At 59.1% G+C, this 19,233-nt stretch overlaps 1 protein-coding gene across 8 annotated transcripts in view; it reads left to right on the forward strand.

Annotated features, from left to right (window-relative positions):
• Positions 1 to 6,496, forward strand: part of DNAJB6 (DnaJ heat shock protein family (Hsp40) member B6) — a 69,132-nt gene extending 62,636 nt beyond the window's left edge. For all 8 annotated transcript variants that reach the window (XM_045053081.1, XM_045053078.1, XM_045053083.1 and 5 more), the window contains one exon: positions 5,114 to 6,496. In XM_045053081.1, the coding sequence (XP_044909016.1) occupies positions 5,114 to 5,196 (83 nt within the window). In that variant the 3' untranslated portion in view covers positions 5,197 to 6,496. The remainder of the gene's footprint in view (positions 1 to 5,113) is intronic.
• Positions 6,497 to 19,233: the final 12,737 nt, after the last annotated feature.

The raw sequence follows: 19,233 nt of genomic DNA on the forward strand, positions 1-19,233 counted from the left end.
TCTGTGGGCCTCAGCAGGACGTGCCGTCACGGCCGGGAAGTAGAAGGATGAGCCTCGTCCCTTTTCTCCCCCCAGAACTTTCTATCTGGGAATCGCACCCCTCCAGCCTCTCCGGGTCTCCTCGGATAAGGCGGAGGGGTGCGTCAGGGTTTCGAGGAGGACAGAAAGAACGTGCCGCCCCCTCGAAGGCGCACGGGGCGTGGGACAGCGGCACAGGGCCACGCGGGGCGGTGCAGACCCGGCCGCCGGCTGGGCCGTGGCGCGGTGCTACCACAGGCAGATGGACCGTTCGCAGACCTCCGCCTTTCCCTATGTGATTGGAAAAAAGGGCTGTGTGACTTCAGAACTCCTTCTGCCTTGAGTGGGCCTGTGGACGTTTTCCCGGGGTTGATGGTCAGCTCCTGATCTCCGGCGGTCTTAGGGCAGGCCGGGCGGGGGGCAGCGTGGGGGTCTTTGGGCGTCTGGGCAAGGGGCCGAGCCGGCCGTTCGCTTGGCTTGAACACCTCGCCCTTGGAACGGTGACTTAACGGGCTCTGTCGGGTCGTAAGGACACCATGAGCCTACGTACCGGGCCGGAACATCCCAGCCCCCAGGAACGAGGTGCGCAGAGGTGGGCCCCCCGGAGCCTCATTCAAGCAGACGGCCGGCTCCTGCGACAGGATGTCCGCCAGTAGACCCGGCCCGAAGGGAACATCCCGAGTTCAGAACGAGGCCCGTCCTTGCCAGCTGAAGCCGCCCGCTGCTCTGGGTCCCCAGAGGCCACGCCTGCCGAGAGCACAGGAGAGTCGGGAGTTCGTTTCTTCCTGTAGAAGAAACGGCTGATTCTTGTCCCTGAAAACGTGAGGAGACGTTTTTGCCCGTTTGTACCATCGGGTCCCCACCAGGCGTTGTGGTGTGCGGAAAACGAGTTGCCTGATGATCCTTGGCACGAGTCTGTACGCAAGAGAGGCGGGTGACAGGACTTCCCGGTCACCGGACCCTTTTCCTTGGCCACGGACAGGCTGGGAGGCTGTGTTCCTGGAGCTCAGCCCGTCCCCCCCCCCGCCCCCGAGGACTTTCTGATGCTCTTGGGCCACAGGGTGTGAGGTCTGGAAGCGTGTCAGAGTTAAACGCCCCAGAGGTGAAGACACGGTTCCTTCCAGACGCCTGGGGAGCTCACGCCAGGCGCTTTGGGTGACCTCCTTACTGGAGACGGTGTAGCCGCCCCAGAGGAAGGGTCCACAGGCTGAGAAGAACGTGCGACAGAATCACACAGTTGGACGGGAAGCCGGCTCAGGGCCGCCCGCCACCTTCGGGTGCTTCCTGCCAGCAGGCTGCTTTGCTTCTCTGCACAGTCCGCTTGCGGCTCTTTGGCCGACGCTGCCGACTCGGACGCCAGCCAGTAACGAAGGCGGGCCCCTCCGGGAGCTCCCCACGCCGCCCCGGGCAGGACCGCCGGTGTGCTCCGGGTGGGGGCCCGGGGGGCCGCAGAACAGCTTCCTGCCGCATTTCCAAGCCTCGGGGAAATTCTTGTTAAGAACGCCGCATAGTAAGGAGCATGGTTCCCCAGGTGCCCCTGCTCGCACCTCGGGGCTGGAACCGCAGCTCCACGGAGGGGTCCCTCGGAGCCCGCTGGGAGGCAGCGCGGGGAAGTGATCCTTTGAGGCTGAAGGCGAGCTCTCGCTGGACCCGCGCTCCTCAAGGCGCCGCGTGCGTCGTTTCTGTGAGGCTCTCCCACGTGGAGGACGCGGCCGATCCGATTCCGGGTGCGTGCGGACGCGGCGCTGGGACAGCAGTGTGTGCGCAGGGACAGGCGTGGCGGCCCTGTGGCCCCGGCTCCCGTGGGCGGCGCAGGTGCAGGGCGGTGCGGACCGGCCTGCCGCATCACCGTGTCGTTCGCGGTTCCACGGAACGACGAGCCCCCGTCACACTCGTGCCTGCTTCATTTTGGAGGACACGGGCGCCTCGTGTTGCCCCGTGTCGCCTGGAGCCGGTCAGTCCTAAGGTGTGGCTGAGCGTCTGTCCCGTGCGGATCCCCCGCGCCGCGGGTGCCCCAAGAGCACGGAACTGTGTGGAAGGAAAATTATTCAACAAGAAGAAGACTTCACGAACGAAAGAATAAACTTGACCCTTTTTCCCTTTTCCTTTGTTTGGCCTGCAGAAGGCGCCTTACCCAGGACGCTGTGGGACGCTTGGCTTTGCAGAGGGCAGCGTGGCACCATGGGACGTGTGCCCCGCATCTCACGCCTGCGTCCGCTTGGGCAGCTTGGGCGCGATACTAACCCAGGCGGCTAACCTGCTTCTCTGCCCGCAGCTCCCACCGGGGCTTTCAGACGTTTCTCTCTAGAGGCGGGGGGTCTTACCGCGTCTTCGCTGCCTTGAGCTTCAGGTGGCCGAGGGGCCGTCTCCCGCAGGCTTTTCCCCGAACACAGGACCCGGTAAGAAACCGCCAGTGACTCTTACGATGGCCCACATGTACCCGATGCCCCGCAGACCCCGGCCGCGCTCACGTTGTCTGTGCGATGTGGTGGCTGCAGGCCTCCAACTCACACCCCTGCACGGGCGTCCCTCTGTTCTGCAGTTTCGATCCCTGAGCATCCGAGGGGGTTTCTTTCCTCATAATCCCGCTCTGCTTTGTCTTGGGGGGGCCTCAGGGAAAGCTCGCTTTGCGGAGGTTAGGAGCTGACCCCCCCACCGCCCTGCTGGGTGGTTGCTGACTCCCCTCAAGGTTTGCGCCATGGGTGTGGCTTGGGGGGGGGACCTGGGAGGGGGCCTGCCCGTCACTGTGAAGCCTCCCCACCGCCCCGAGCACTTGGCTCCCTTGGTTGGAGCCCTGGGCATGCGTGCAGCTCCTGTGTAGACATGTTTGAGTCAGGGCAGGGGGTTCCCATCCAGCATCTGTTCCCTTGTGTGATTCCAAAGAGGATCCCCAAGCAGACAGTGGCTGCAGTTGGGGCAGATAAAACTTTCTTGGCTCAGCTCTGGGAACTTGCTTCCAGACCGACCAGAGAGCCCCCCCGGGCACCTTGAGGCTCTGCGACCGGTTTGCAGCTGTCTTCAAAAGGGGTGCTTGTGTGCAGTATATGTGAGGGTCCTGGGGCCGCGAGGCCTCCGGCTGGTCGGTGTCCCCCATGTGCCCCAGGTGCACGGGCCAGGCACCTGCCGGGTGGGATGTGTTCAGCAGGGGCCGGTCACAGGTGCACACGCTCCACACCCCCGAATCTTGTCATTTGAGCCGAAATCCCTTTAGTTTGTCTCAAGTTACTTTTCTGTCATCATCTTAAAATTTAAAATGTCTGGTAGCAAGAGAGGCATTGTAACAGGGAATGGGAACGAGGAGTTGCCTCCCCGCCCCGTGCCGCAACCACAAGTGCCCTCTGGGAGAGGGGCTGGGGCTGCGGGGGCTTCGGGGTCCCTTCTGGGTCAGGTGTTAGCGTTTCGTGACCGGACCAGGGGCACAGGCTCTCCGTGGTGGAGGCAGGAGAGCCTCACAGGCCCTGGCAGCCTGCCCCACGGCCCGCAGTGTTCTTCTGGGTCCTTCTCTCCGCCACCTTCGGTCGTCTCGGCAAAGGTGGCCCGGGCGGCGGCATTTGTCTCTCTTGGCGCTGGTGGGCTTCCCCGAGCCTCGGACAGGAGCGCCTGTGTCTCGGTGGTAGGTCAGCACGTTCTTCTCTTTCTCCTTCTCGGGTTATTTTCCGAGTAACTGAGTCTGGCGGGCGGAGGGGAGGCCACCGTCGCCCTCTGCGCAAGGAGCCTCTGAGACGTCATGCCCACCGTGAGGCCGCGGCTCCTGCGCAAGGAGCCCTGCGGTCGGCCGGGCCTCCAGCCACGCACACGTGCGGCCCCTGGCCCCTCCTCCCTGCGTGTTCGTGGGGGCCCATCGTGGGAACCGTTCCCTGTGGAGGTTCCTCCAGGAAGACCGGGTACCTCCGACCGGTAGTCACATCCGATACAGGACACGCCGACACGTCCCCAGACCGGCTCTGGTTTCCTGCTCGACTCTTGGGGCTGTTCCCCCTCCGTCGTGCCCTGGATCGTGGCGTTTGGGCCCCGTTCCCTGGACTCGCCTCAGGCGAGGTTGTGCGTGAGCCCCGCCCTCGCCCCACTGGGGGGTCAGCCCTTCGCCTTCGTCCCGCTCAGAACTCCGCGGCGGCTTTCCCAAATGCTTGGCCCGGGCCCATGTGGTAGCCCCGGTGAGACACCGCGATGCCCAGGCTGCGGGGGAACGTGGCGGGTCACGTGGGTCGGTGAAGGACTGGCCGTGTAAATGCAGCTTTCGTCACCTGGATCCGGCATCCAGCCCGCTTGCGGGCTCAGCCGAGGGCCCTCCTAGCTCGTTGCCGGACCGACGGAGCACCAGGTGCTCGGCCGCTTCCTTTCCGGCCCTTTGGACGAAACCTCGAGGGGGCGCCTCCCACACGTTAAGCGGTCGACACGGGAGAAACGGAAGGTCCGCGTCCTCAGGCGAGACCTGGGGACGAACACCCCAGAGCCCACGGACGGACACAAGCCCGGCCCACAGCAGGGCTTGTCCCGGCAGACGGGACTCGGGTCTGGCCAGTGCTGGAGGGAGCCTGTCCCCAGGGCGGAGTCAGCCCTGCCGGGTGGGGTGCGAGGGTGCACAGGGGTGCGAGGGCCGTGTGGAGGCACAGGGGTGTGGGGGCACGGGCGTGAGGGCCGTGGAGGGGCGAGGGCAGAAGGGTGAGGGCTGCACAGGGGCGAGGGCCTTGTAAAGGGTGCAGGGGTGTAGGGGCACAGGTGTGAGGGCTGTGTAGGGGTGCAGGCTGCCTAGGGGCCCAGAGGCGCAGGGGCGAGGGCCACGTAGGGATGTGGGAGTGCAGGTGTGAGGGCTGTGTGGGGCGCAGGGTGGGGTCGTCAGGGGCAGGGTGAGCAGAGGAGAGCGTGGGCTCAGTGCCGCCCCCCTCTGGGCGCGTGGCTCCGATGCTCTTTGAACAACGTCAGAGATGTCACTCTGCGGTTTGAAGAGTCGGTCACGCTGTGGATGTGGCCTGGGGAGAAGTGGGGGCAGCCCGACTGTCCCGTGTTAACGTGGGCGAGTGTTTGGAAGCGCTTGCCTCTTGGTGGGGACGCCGCTGCCCTTCGGAACAGTGTTTCACAAGCCGTGTTTCCTTAGGACTCAAAGAAGGTGGCAAGAGGAAGAAGCCGAAGCAGAGGGACGAGTCCAAGAAGAAGAAATCGACCAAAGGCAAGCACTAGGCGGACTCGCGGCCGCGCGCCTGCTGCCGGAGCTGGCGCCCGGCCCGCCCCGTGCCGTAGTGCGAGGCGCGCACGAGTTAGGTAGCGGCACCGCTTGGCCACCGTCCCCACACCGCAGCTTCTCGGCTCGGGGACGGCAGGAGACGGGAGTGACGGTCGTGGGCGGAGCCTGTCCGCACTGTCCTCGCGTCTCCCGGCCCCAAATCCGACAGCAGCTCCCCTGAGGGGGTCGGGGACCCGGCTCCTTCCTTCCGACTGTCGAACACGATGCCGACTGCTGAGCTGTTGTAGCGTCAGAGGTGTGACTGGTGCAGGCGGGTGATGGAGTGTGTGTCCACGGAATGCCTTTCTCTCTTCCCGCGGGAGAGTCCTTGGAGCTGGCGCGTAGTTAGGGGCGGGGTGACGTCATCGCACGTCCTGCATGGAGTCCGCACCGCCAGGGGTCTTCCCTCCGGGTTACGGGGTGTCCCAGCCGCCTCCCTGGGGGCCCGTGGGTGAGTCTCTAGGTATAAAGTCATTCCTTAAATTTACCGGAGTTTCAAGCTCCAAGGAGCCCAAACCTGACTTCGAATATTGTTTAGTTTTTGCAAATTCCATCTTTTTCTCTTGGACCCATGATTCTCATTAGCATATGCACAGGACCCTGCAGAATTTTGTTCGGTAATCCCTTCTGCTCTTCGTTTGGGTCATTCTGGGGAGACGCACGTGCAGTATTCACACACACACACACACACACACACACACACACACACACACTCAGATTGGAACGAGGGCGCTGAAGAAAAGATTTCAGTTGTAAACATTGGCTCCTCTAAAAACATCGTTTATTTTCCTAGCAGTTTTTTTCTGTCCACTTTCCTGCACTTCTTTGCGTGATCAGCTGCTTCTTAACCCTTTGGTTCTACTGACTCGATCCGTGCCGCGCCTAACCTTTGCTGCGCGCTTCCTGCCCAGGCCTTTCCTCCGTAACACAAGGGCCAGCTCACACCGCTTGGAAATGGGGGCTCGGGGCAGAGCTTTGACGTGGTGTGAGAATGCCGCTGTCGTGAATGTGGCAGCCAGCGGCCCCCGTGGCCCCTGTAGCCAGCCGCGTCATGGGCGTCGTGGGTGTGGAAGCCAGAAACGAGTGTAACTTTGCGACTCTGAGATGACTGTTAGGGGAGGGGTGCTTTGTTTTGTTTGGCTTTGGCAGGGAGGTGGTGTGGACTGGTATTACGGCTTACCGTGGAAAATGTACCCATGAAAACATACTGTATTTTAAGTGCTATCAGCAGAAATAAAACGTAAGCGCCGTCTTGGACTGCTGGCTTGCCGTCATCATTAATGTCCACTAGTTACACCGTTATTAGCGATCGGAAAGAAAACCAGCTGTAATTGTCATTTCAATTATGAAAGATAAAGTGATAATTAGGGCAAGAGCCTGGGTTGGGAGCTGCATTACTGTGAGATGAAATGTTACTTTATTTGTTTTAAGATTTTTATTTATTTTTGAGAGAGAGAGAGAGAATGTGGGGGGGAGGAACAGACAGAGAGGGAGACACAGAATCTGAAACAGGCTCCAGGCTCTAAGCTGTCAGCACAGAGCCCGACGTGGGGCTCGAACCCACAAACCACCAGATCGTGACCCGAGCTGAAGTCGGGCACTCAACCGACCGAACCCCCCAGGCGCCCCTGAATTGTTAAAGACCACACTGCCGCTGATTGACCCTGTGGGAGCCCAGTGGCCTGGCTGGCAGCATGGGGGAGGCACGGGCTGTTGCGACCTCCTGGCTGGGGGTATGTCCTGATCCGGGTCCCGCTGCAAACCATGGGCTTCTGCTGTGGCCCCTGGCGGACCTGGAGCCTCTCCCAAGGGCACGTTTGGCTCATGGGTGCATCTCAGGCACTTCCACACCAGAATTCGCTGTTGGTCCCTGGGGAGGCAGGTGGCTCAGCGGGCGCGAAGCAAGTTTCGAAGCCCTTGACCTCACTGCTTCAGCGCCGGTCGCCTGGGGGACAGCGTCTGTGTAGTGGCGTCTTCCAGCCACGCCTGGAACAAGCGTGCCACCCCTGCGGGCGGGCGGCCCACGTCCACAGGCCGTCCCCAGTAACGCTGCCCTCAGCGAGCAGAGGCCCACTGGCTGGGGGAGCTCGGTGAGTACCTGCTTCCCCGGCGGGGGCGGGGGGACCACACAGCTGCCTGGGACGCACGGCGCCCCGAGGGCCGGGGTGGGCTGGCGAGCGTGTGAGCTCACGCCATCACCCCTGCTCCACCGCCACCCAAGCGGGCTGCCATCCCGGGGGCCTGGGTGCTGGTGCCTGCGCTGGGGCCCCTGCTCAGAGTGGCCCTGCTGTCTGCTGACCTCCCGGAGGGGGCTCCTGGGCCAACATCAAGGGTGATGGAGGGAGGGGGGGCCCGGGGGCCCGGCCTCTACCAGCATCCTCATGGAGAGGAGGCCCATTTGGGGACAGGGTGTGTGGGACCAGGTGGGGAGGTGGTCCTGGCTGCGAGGAACCCCCCACATACTCCAGGGCCGTCCGCCCCCCCTGCCCCCACGTTAGCAGGATTAAGGGCTTTGAAGAAACACTTTACGTTGGTGCATGTTTATTTTGAAACCCTTGCGTATTCACAGGAAGTTGCACAGGCGGCACACAGGGGTCCCGAGTGGCCTCACCCGGTTCCCAGAGCCATGGGGCAGCATTAGAACCGGGAAAATGACACAGTCCCCTCCGAGAAAGGTGAGACTGTGACGCTAATGATCACGGTCCCAGGGCTTCTGACTTGGCCCATCCCACCAGGCGCAGAACCTTCTGTCTGCTCACTCCTCCGAGGGTGCCTGCCCCCACATTGCTGGGGCAAGAGTGAGGCCAGGCTCACGTGGTCCTCCAAGTAGGCCGTGGAGGCTGGGCGTCCCGTGTCTCCGGGCCTGGAGCTGCGGGACAGGGTGGCAGGAGACGGTGACCCGGGCATAGGGCCCCTTCCCAGGCCTCCCTGGTTCGGGTCTGCTTCGTGCCTGTCCCTCCGGCTCCTACAGACCCTGTTGTCCGGGACCGGCACAGAGGGTCACCACAAGTGTCCTATTCAGTCTCGCCTGCTCCCGGAGAGCTACCTCGTGCTTCCCGCTTCCTGGTGCTCCCCGTGGTGCTCCCCACTTTCCTGTCCCCACCTGCCCCACCCCCACCCCTTTGAAGTGTCGTCCACATGGTTCTCAGCTGAATGGGGGATGGCCAAGAGCCCCCTCCCAGGGCTGTGCCCCCTGCAGCTGCCAGGGGGAAGGTTCTAGAACTTGACGTGGCGTGGGTGCTAAGGCAGGTGCCTCCGTCTCCTTGTCACCAGCCGAAGCATCACCGTGGCCCAGCTCGAGACGCGCTCTTGGAGGGGCAGGCTGGCTCCTTGCTGCACCTGACTCGCCGCTTCTCAGGTGGACCCGGACACCATCGATGTTCGTCCCCAAACCAGTCCGGCGTCTGGTCACAAGTTAGGACTGTTCTCACAGGGGCACCGAGGCAGCCACCTCCGGAGGGATGAGGGGTGTCACCGAAGATGCCCGCCCGCCCTCCATGCCGCAGCTCTGGCCCCCGTGTGGCTCCTGCGCCCCCGGCCCGGGCGACGGACAGGCTAATCATGGCTGGCAGCAGCCGGTGCGTCAGCCTTAATTCTTTGCCTTTGTCTCTGAGGTTTTTATAGGTTTCGCTTGATCGACAGCATTCATTCTTAGTGAACAAACGGAAGTCAGCTTTTATGGCATGAAAATTGTTGTTTCTCTGACCGGCTAGCCATTACACGGTGACACAGGACCATGAATCTTCCCATTCCTGAGAGTGAGTTTGATGTACAGGTGGCAGACAGCCGTCTGGTCTGGAAGGGTGGGGCTGTGCTCACAGGAACCCTGGTTTTTCGCTGACTGAGGGCCCGGTTTGGGGACATCCCCTCCCAGCTTGATGGAGCCCGATGGGAGAGGGCCGGGGTGCAGGGGAGGGGTGGGACCCTCCAGTCCACTGCCTACTCCCCGTTTCCCTGTCCCGCTCTGCCTCCCCCCCTCCCCCACCGCCCTGCTCCCGTGACCCCAGGGCAGCAGGCCCCAGCCCAGCGGCCCTCAGGAGAGGGCAGGGCCCGCCTTCTGTGAGGCCACAGTTCTCAGGGAGGCTTACAGTATAGGGACACCGAGGGCGCTTGGCTTTCTCCTTGTCCTTTTACAAAGGAAGGCCCAGACCTCAGGATGTCCCATACGATTCCCAGAGGCCACAGAGCTGGGCACGGTGGGATCTGGCTGTTTGATGCAAGGCTTCTGCTCCTCCCGAGCAAACCCTAGGCACTGTATCCTTCCCCCCACACGCATTGAGCATGCTCTCTCTCTGCTTTCTTGGTTGGGGTGCTATGAAGACCAATTTTTCCAGGTCCGCTGTGGGTCTGTGAGGTGCATCTTGTATGAAAATCCTGATAAACGCCTTTCCTTCCCAGGGCTCTGGCTTTTTCCAAGGACAGACCCCACAGTGGCCGACTACTTTCTCTTTCTGGTCTACCAGTGAACTTGGAGATTTTCAGTCTTTTCTTGCAGTCCATCCACCGAAGCCACATCTCAGGACACCCTGGATGTCATACCACCTGTCCAGAGGGATGCCAGCGTTGATGATTGTGACGAGTGTGTGTGTTTAACCAGGGCTGTTCCAGGACTTGGAGTAATTCCAGGGTGCCGGCCTGGGCCTGGTGCGCACGCGTGAGAGACGGCTCAGCAGAGAGCTCTGGCCTGTGCACGCCCCATCCCATAGAAGAGCACTGAGGGTCCCCATGTGACGCCAGAAGCGTAGGATATGCCATGAGAGGGAGGTCAGCTTACTCTTAGGGACCAGAGACATTAAAATCCTTTGGGAGAAACTGAGGGGCCATACAGATAGGATGAGAAGGCAACACAACTACTCCACATTCTCATTTCCCAGGGTAACGCAGGCCTAATTTCCGGATGACCAACAAAGGCAGGAAACCAGGTCACACTTCTCTCTTCCTGGGCCAGCTTCTGCCACCAACTCTTTCCAGGTCCCCACTGCCATTGGTCTAGTGGAGGAGAGGCCACCAACAATGGATCAGTCCACCCATTCACCAATGCACCCATGTATCCATCCACCCATCATCATCTGTCCATCCATCCATCCAACCATCCACCCACCCATCATTCATCTGTCCATCTATCCATCCATTTATCCACCCATTATCTATCCATCCACCCATGCATCCATCCATTCATTCACTCATGCATGCATGCATCCATTCATCCATCCATCATTCCACCATCCATCCATGCACCTATCCATTTACTCATCTGTCCATCTATCCATCCACTCATCCATCCACTCACCCACCATCCATCCATCCACCTATCCACCCACCTGTCCACCCATCCGTCCACCCATCCACTCATGCATGCATGCATCCATTCATCCGTTGATCCACCCATCCATCCATGCACCCATCCATCTATCCATCCATCCACCATCCATCCATCCGTCCCATTGTCCATCCATCCATCCAATCCATCCATCCAATCCATCCATCCAATCCATCCATCCATCATCCATCCATCCATCTATCCATCCCATTGTCTATCCGTTCACTCATCTATCCATCCCATTGTCCATCCATCCATCCACCCGTCCCCTATCCATCCATCCATCCATCCATCAATCCTGTTGTCCATCCATCCATCCTTCCACCATCCATCCACGCATCTATCCATTTACTTATCCGTCCTTCATCCATCCATCCACTCACCCATCTATCCATCCCATTGTCTATCCATTTATTTACCTATCCACCTACCCACCCACCCACCCACTATCCATCCATCCATCCACTATCCATCCATCCATCCATCCATCCATCTATCCACCCACCCATCCATCCATCCTCCCATCCACTGATGCATGCATGCATCCATTCATCCATCCATGCACCCATCCATCTACTCATCCACCCATTTGTCCATCCATCCATCCATCCATCCATCCATCCATCCATCCATCCATCCATTTACCCACCCACCGTCCATCCATCCCATTGTCCGTCCATCCATCCATCCATCCAATTCATCCATCCATCCATCCATCCATCCATCCAACCAACCAACCAACCAACCTATCCATCTATCCACTCACCCATCCACCCATGCATCCATGCATCCATCCATCCATCCATCCATCCAACCCATCCATCTGTCCACTCACCCATCCACCCATGCATCCATCCATCCATCCATCCAATTCATCCATCCATCCATCATCCATCCAACCAACCCATCCATCTATCCACTCACCCATCCACCCATGCATCCATCCATCATCCATCCATTCATCCATCCATCCATCCATCCATCCATCCATCCATCCATCCAATTCATCCATCCATCCATCCCATCCATCTGTCCACTCACCCATCCACCCATGCATCCATCCATCATCCATCCACCAGTCCATCTGCCCACCATACACCCACCCATTGTCCACCCATCTAATGCACACTGTGTCCCACATGCATGAAGCATGTTGGAGACATAGCTGTATGAGTTGCACCCCCACCCTGCAGAGGGGACAAGAAGTGATGCCCCCTGTCCCCAGGCAGGATAAGTCACCCCTAGCCCTACCCTTGGTACGCCCCCAGTTATGGCCTCAGCGCAGGAGGAATTCAGAGGGGCACATGCCGGTGGGGGATTGGGGAGCTTTGCAGGTGGGTTTTGGAGGGCGGAGGCAGCCAGGCACATGTTGAGGCAGGGAGAACGGCCTAAACCAAGGTGTGGGATGCAGGCTGAACCCGAGGGAGGGGAGGATTTGGGGCGGAGCAGGAGGAGGTGAGGCTGCTGGGGGGGGGGGGGCGGCGGGAAGGGCGGGTTGAGGCAGCCCCCGGCAACAGCTGGTTTGGGCTTGGTGCTGAGGGCAGAGCACGTGGCATCGCAGGAGCCCGGCAGGGCCAGCCTGGCCTGGATGCAGACAGTTCCCAGGAGAGGACGGCTGGCTGCCGCTTTCCTGCCAGGCTCGAGGGCTGGGCTGCCATCAGCAGTGGGGGGTTGGGCCAGTGATGGGCCTGGCCTGAGGACCGCGTCCATGGTGAGCAGTGGTCACGTGTCACTTGGCGGATCTTCTCCCACCTGATGGTGGCTGTCACTTGATAGGATCACCCTTGGGTCTGGGAGTCCCGGGTCCTTGCTTCCTGTCGTTCACCCGCCTGGATCAGGGCTTAGGGAGCAGCCAGTGAGGAACCAGCCCAGAGTCTCAGCCTGTGAGAGTGTGCATAGGTCCTCACTGACCACCTGGCAGGACAGATGACGCCCCACGCGGCCTGCTGTCCCTGCTCTAGGCGGGTCCTACACCGTCCACCTCAGGTGCGCGCTGAGCAAGGCTGGAGTCGTGACGGAGGCAGCAGCAGGGAGGGACTGACCGCTCTGAAGAGAAGGCGCCGAAAGTAGAGCAGTCTGAGGGACAAATTCATAGCTCCGGGGACACAGGACCAGTTGGGCCACGAGGCCGTCCTCGCCGAGTCTAGTACGGTCTCCTGCTGCCCCCAGTTGACCACAGCTGATTGCCTGCCCAGCCCTTCCCCAAGATCCCATGGCATCTGCAGGGGTTGATGGTGGCCCCAGAAATGTATGTCCACATCCTAACCCGGGACCTGCCATTGTCACCTTGTGTGGAAACCGGGTCTCTGTGGCCCCAATTCCAGCTGAGGCTCTCGAGATCGTGAGGATCGTTAGGATGGCCCTAAATCCAGTGACAGGTGTACTAGGAAGGAGGAGGGGGATATGAGACACAGACCCTGACAGGAGGCGGCCACGTGGAGACTGAGGCTGAGACCCGGTGACGCAGCCACGAGCCCGGAGATGCCTGGGGCCCCCAGGAGCAGGAAGAGGCAGGAAGGGGGAGCTTCAGACGCCTGGATCTCAGACCTCCCAGACTCCAGACCTGCTCAGGGATAGCAGGGGGGTGAGCCTCAGCCCCGTGAGCGTGCAGCCCATGGCGTTTGTTAGGGCCACCCCAGAGGCTGACGCCATCTGACCGCAAACCGGCAGGAGGAAGGACCCTGCTCTCAGAGATTCGTCTCCGGATGTGGATTCCGTGGCCAAATACTTGGGCGTCCCAACTTTTTTCTTTTTTTTAATTTTTTTTTTAATTTTTTTTCAACGTTTATTTATTTTTGGGACAGAGAGAGACAGAGCACGAATGGAGGAGGGGCAGAGAGAGAGGGAGACACAGAATCGGAAACAGGCTCCAGGCTCTGAGCCATCAGCCCAGAGCCTGACGCGGGGCTCGAACTCACGGACCGCGAGATCGTGACCTGGCTGAAGTCGGACGCTTAACCGACTGCGCCACCCAGGCACCCCGAGCGTCCCAACTTTAAAACCCCAGATCAAACGTTTCCTGGAAGATTCCATGTATCTATGTAGCTTGGTGGGAATTTTTCTTTACGAAGGACCTCACAAAGGAAAATGGCCACATAAACACAGCGAGTCAATGTGGAGCATTTTGAGATGGTGTCTTATGCTGCGGTATTTTCTGTGGCCACAGGAGGGCGCCTCCATAAAGGGAAATAGGACTGGACAGAAGATCCAGCCCTGCCCCGCACACGTGTCCGACGCACGCACACGCTCACACGCACGCACTCGTGTCACACGCACGCACGCACATGTGCACACACAGAGTAAATTAGCCTTAAACCCTAATGTTCAAATTAATCAAGACTCAAATGAGTTGGAGGGGGAGGGGACCAGAGCCGATACCTTATCTCCCGCCTCCCGCCCCATCGAGCAGAATAGTTTTGCTGGAGAGTGGGGCGTTTCTCTTGTTGAGCATTTACCGTCTAGTCTCATAACCTTATAAATAACACGTCAAAGGATTCACAAGAACACAGTTTGAAAAGACAAAATCAGGCCGTACCAGAAGTTTGGGGTTTTTTCCCTACACCCACATGCCAAGAACATTCCCACATTTTTTACCCCGGTGACATCTGACAAATGGTAATTTGTGGTTTCCTGGACTAACAGGGAAAAATAAAATCTATCGTCAGTGTTTCTAGCTTCTCTGTCTCGTAAGCCGCGGGACTCCACCCGGCCCTCAATCGGTGGAGACCCTCAATCGGTGAAGAGCAGGTTTGTGCCGGAGCCCTGATGCCCGAGAGCGGACCGAGTCGTTTCAAGTTCGCGCGGCAGGACCGGTCCCGGAACTGCTTGGGAGCCCTCGGTGTGAGGTGTAGCTGTCTTGTTGTCTAGACTTTTACAACTAGTAATAATACCCTGGTAAATAGTGCAAGTGTTCATTTCCCCTCTGCTTTTGTTTCTTACCTGGGTACATGGTGTCTTTCACTCCCAACACTTTGTAACGTCAAAGATGTGACTTCTGGTGTCCCTCACCGCCCTTCCCTTCCTGCCAAATCCTTATGGAAACCAAGGCAAAAAAAAAAAAAAAAAATTCAAGCTGTTGGAAAAGGTAAAATAAAGGGAAAGAAAGCAAAGGTGAAGTCCCAGGCTATCCCGATACCAGTAATGCTCCAGGGAAAGCCATCAGTCTGTCCTCACCCCCCAATTCCTGCTTAAAACCCACGAGGAGGACTTCGAAACACGTTACGTGCTCGGATGTGCCTGCCGTGGCCTCTTTCTCACAAAACAAGATCTCCCGTCAACACCCACGAAAACCCACCGTTGTCACCAGCCCGTCTGGGTAAACACATCCTTCTCGTTTTGCTTGGTTTCCGTTTCGTTAAGCATTACGCTTCAGATGGTTTGAACTGAAAGTAGCAATATATTATCGTACGGGGGGGGGGGGGCACTGCACACGTGCTTCTCTGTAGCTGTCAAAATCATGCTTCATTTGGGAGTGGGCAGGCCTCCCCGGCAACACTCTCCCAGCTCCCCAATCTGGTGTTTGTGTTCTGAACGGGTTAGGTATCGAGAGGCCGTAATGTGGTCACGGTGCAAAATATACATGTCTATAGATATCTGGCACTAGAAATCAGAAAATAAGAGTTTTGTCTAGAGACAAATTAATCTTTCCACCCCTTTTATGGGCTCTTCAATCTGCTTTAATCTTTAGGTGCACTGACAAATACTTAGCTGTAACTACAAAGCATCCGGGGAGAATATAAGCACGAGTCAGACTTGCCAGCTAAATACATTTCATTAGAGGTGATGGACAACCAGCTGCCTTTCCGATCGGGAGGCCGCCTTTTCACGCATGGACTTTTATTTCTTACGTATGATGTCTGTAGTTTACATGGCTTTTGAATGGAGTGTCTGTAGTCAGGTCAGAATAACGGGACCCACCCCACGCTGCTCACTGGCTAATGTGAACTTCCTTCCGCATACACCTCACCTTTGTGCTCTAGATTTGCCGGAAGGGACACTGGACTCTTGGCACAGGTTACGTTTATCACAGCCAGTTTAGAAGGAGTTGGGATTAATTAGGGAATGCCTCCAACGTCAGACCTCAGATGAAACTGCAAAACAGAAGTTGTTAGTCTTTAGCAAGTAAGCATCTCGTAGAGTAAGATCCCTTGAATGAAATGGTAATTGCCCTGATACATATACTTTTATTACCACTTGTGAGGACGCAGATTAACACTCCAGATGTTTAAAATTTGATGCAAATAGCGGCGTATTATAGCTGCCGCAAAAAATCATAGAATTTGACGTCTGGAGCCTTACCGCAGGATGACAGAGCGGTCAGTTAAAATACAGTGTTGCTAAAGGTGTGCGTGGGGATTTAACCCTGTCAGTTGATTGCATTTTAAAAGCCGTTACTGAGAGTTCAGTATGATGGTGTGGAAAATCTTGAAGGCTGACTTAAAAATCCAGGAATCTCTGACGCAAGTGGTCACGCTGGTGTGACGGGCCCTGGGCGGCCAGCTCGGGGTCACGGCCCTAAGGGCGGCCGGTCCTCGTCGGTCACCCACCATCCGCGGTGATTCACAGGAATACGGTTACCAGGAATTGCAGGGATTTCCCTGAACTGGGAGTCTCGTCTCCTTTCTACATTTGATTCCGATGACACAGTGTGTGTTTCGATGCACTCATGTTCACGGTGTCGACACGTGGGATGGCAAGCCCCGGACGGCACCTGGGGCGCACCTGCCGTCCCCCTCTCTTTTCCAGTTTTCGGTTGAAAACGCTTCTTTTTCGGGGTGGAAGGGGTGTGGTAGGTGTAAGAAATGTGTGTCTAGAAAAGGACCTGTGGGTTCTGAAGCGACAACGGGGCAGGGCGCCCGCTGTGCACACCGTCGGGGGAGGCGGTCTGTGGGCTGCGGGAGCCCCGGCCACGGTGCTGGCGGCTCCTGTGCATCTGGCCCCTCGCTCTGCCCGCAGAGGGCCCACCGCGTCCGCTCGCACTCAGGGCCGCTGGGGCCCCCGGAGAACCTGAGGATGAATGAACTGGGGTCTTCGGAGCTACACCTGGTTTGGTCTGCGGGACGGTCTTCCAAAACCCCCCTGAGGCCCGGGGGCCTCTGCTGCCCTTCCGGGAGGGGGCTGGGTGGCGACGTCCCCATTAGAGCCTGTCACGTCCCCCAAAAAAAAGATCGGGTGAAGTCCTGACCCCCAGAGTCTGTGAAAGTGGCCTCACGGCAAGATCAGGGTGACGGAGCCAGAGCGGCCCAGGTCCCATGCCCGCTGCTCTGATGCAAAGGCCACGTGACGAGGGAGGCCGAGATGGAGTGACAGGGCCAGAGCTGAGCGTCGCCGGCAGCAGCGGGAGGCGGGAAGGGCCCGCTGGAGCCTCTGGGGGTCTCAGACTTCTGGCCTCCAGACTGAGTGGGACATTTCTGTCCCTGTTTCGGTGGCCCAGTCTGTGGTGCTGTGCTGTGGTGGCTCCCATGGATCAGGACGCAGGGCTCAGGGTGCAGGAAGCAGGGCTCAGGGTGCTGGGTGCAGGGCTCAGGGTGCTGGGTGCAGGGCACGGGGCTCAGGAAGCAGGGTGCAGGGCACAGAGCTCAGGGTGCTGGGTCCTGGGCTCACAGCTCAGGGCTCAGCGCATAGGGGGCAGGGCACAGGGTGCAGGGCTCAGGGCTCAGCACGCAGGGGGCAGAGCTCAGCGCACAGGGGGAAGGGCTCAGGGTCCTGGGCTCAGAGCTCAGGGCTCAGCGCGCAGGGGACAGGGCTCAGAGCTCAGGACTCAGCACGCAGGGGGCAGGGCTCGGCGCACCGGGGAAAGGGCTCAGGGCCTAGGGCGCAGGGCGCAGAGTTGGTCTCTGGAGGCTCTGGTTTCGTTGGAGCATATTTGCATCGGGGACGAGGGTCGTTTCCTTTGGCGACTCTGCTCATTGTGCCCCATGGTGGTTTTATCACCGCTTTTCCCCGGATGCTCACACTCTTGAGAGGTGTTTTCTGTTCTGCTCAGCCCACACCCTAGAGAAAGTGCCAGATGGAGGCGAAAGGCGAGCGGGAGCAGGCTTAGGCACTCCAGTTTTGAGGCCACATCCGTGGGCTTGGGGCTCGTTTGGGGCCTGGCCAACGGGCTGCACATCCCTCGTGTCTGCCTGGCGGGCATCTCCCTGGCGCCCCTTCGTCAGTGCTGGGACAACAAAGGGCATCTCCTTGAGGCCCCAGTGCCCTCTCAACGTGTGCACAGGTGGGCATGGGAGGGGACACTGGCCTTTAGGGCCGCTTAGATTGCCGGAACACGACCCGCTGAGGAACGGGGAACGTGCGTTTGTCAGTGATCATTGAAACAGACTGTCGTAGGTCTTTTAAGAAAAGTTGAACTGGATGATTTTCTTCAGTTTTAACTTATGTTTTTAAAAAATACTTTTTTTTTTTTTAAGTTCACGTATTTATTTTTGAGAGACAGAGAGACAGGGCATGAGCAGGGGAGGGGCAGGGAGAGAGGGAGACGCAGAATCTGAAACGGGCTTCAGGCTCTGAGCTATTAGCACAGAGCCCAACACGGGGCTGGAACCCACAGACTGTGAGATCATGACCTGAGCCAAAGTCGGACGCTTAACTGACTGAGCCACCCAGGCGCCCCTAACTTATGTTCTTAAATGAAAAATCATGAGATGTATCTTTATCAGGTCACTAAGCAGCTGAGCCAGGAAGCCGAGGAAGGAGAGGTTTGAGGGACGTTGCGGTCCGGGTGGGGACTCGGCAGGAGCGGGGACGGCGCTGGGGGGCCTGTCCTTCTCACTGAGACTATCCCTGATTCAGCGCAGGTGGCCTTGGGGAGGGCTTGGGTCAGGCACCCGCTGCCCGCCTGTCCTTAGGGCGCCGTTTTCCCATTTGGTAGTAATTTGGACTTGAGAGATTACATTCAGTAGGGAAATTCACTCATCAGTTTGCTGGCTCCTTACCTTTGCTCTGGGCTTCTGTCTCGTGGGGCAGTGGGGACCCTGCGTGTCCCTGGTGCCTCCCTAGTCACGGAAAAGGGGGAGAAGTGGGCGGGGTCTCCTGGAGAGGCCCACCCGGTGGCCACCTGTGTGGGCAGAACCAGGCAAGGGGAGGTGTGCCCGAGGGGGGTGGCCAGGGGCAGCAGGCCTTAGGGCGCGTCCCGACCGGGTTTCTAAAACGCTTTTTATTGAAGAATAACCCACATACCAGAAAATACACACAGCAAAGCGTGCAGCCCACGCAATTTTCATGCGGAGCAACCCGCACCCAGGACCAGAGGCCGAGAGCGCCCCGGCCTCGGCCAGCAGCAGGCACGCGCTCAGTTTGTTCTCTACTTCAGTGGGATCGCCCGCCGGTGTAGGACACCTGCTGTGGGCCCGTGACCACCGGGCACTGTGCCCACTTCCCGTGGCTACCATAGTTGGTGGCCCACACACAGCCTCACGGCCGCCTCTCAGTTCTGCAGGGGGAGTGCGGGGCTGTTGGCGGGGTCTGATCCTTGTAGGAACTGGGGCCCTTTTCCTCGCTGGCGGTGGGTGGGTACCGGACGGACCGGGAGCAGGGGTGGGGGAGGGGCGGGGGGAGGGGCTGGGTGTGGGGGGGTAAGGGTGGGCGGGGTCGCGGCAGCGACTGGACCCGGAACAAGGGTGGGGGTGGGAGGTGGCGGTGGGGGCGGGGGCAGGGGCTGGAGGGGGACAGGCCG

This window comes from Felis catus, chromosome A2 (genome assembly GCF_018350175.1).
Source record: "Felis catus isolate Fca126 chromosome A2, F.catus_Fca126_mat1.0, whole genome shotgun sequence".
In the NCBI taxonomy this organism is placed as follows: Eukaryota; Metazoa; Chordata; class Mammalia; order Carnivora; family Felidae; genus Felis; species Felis catus.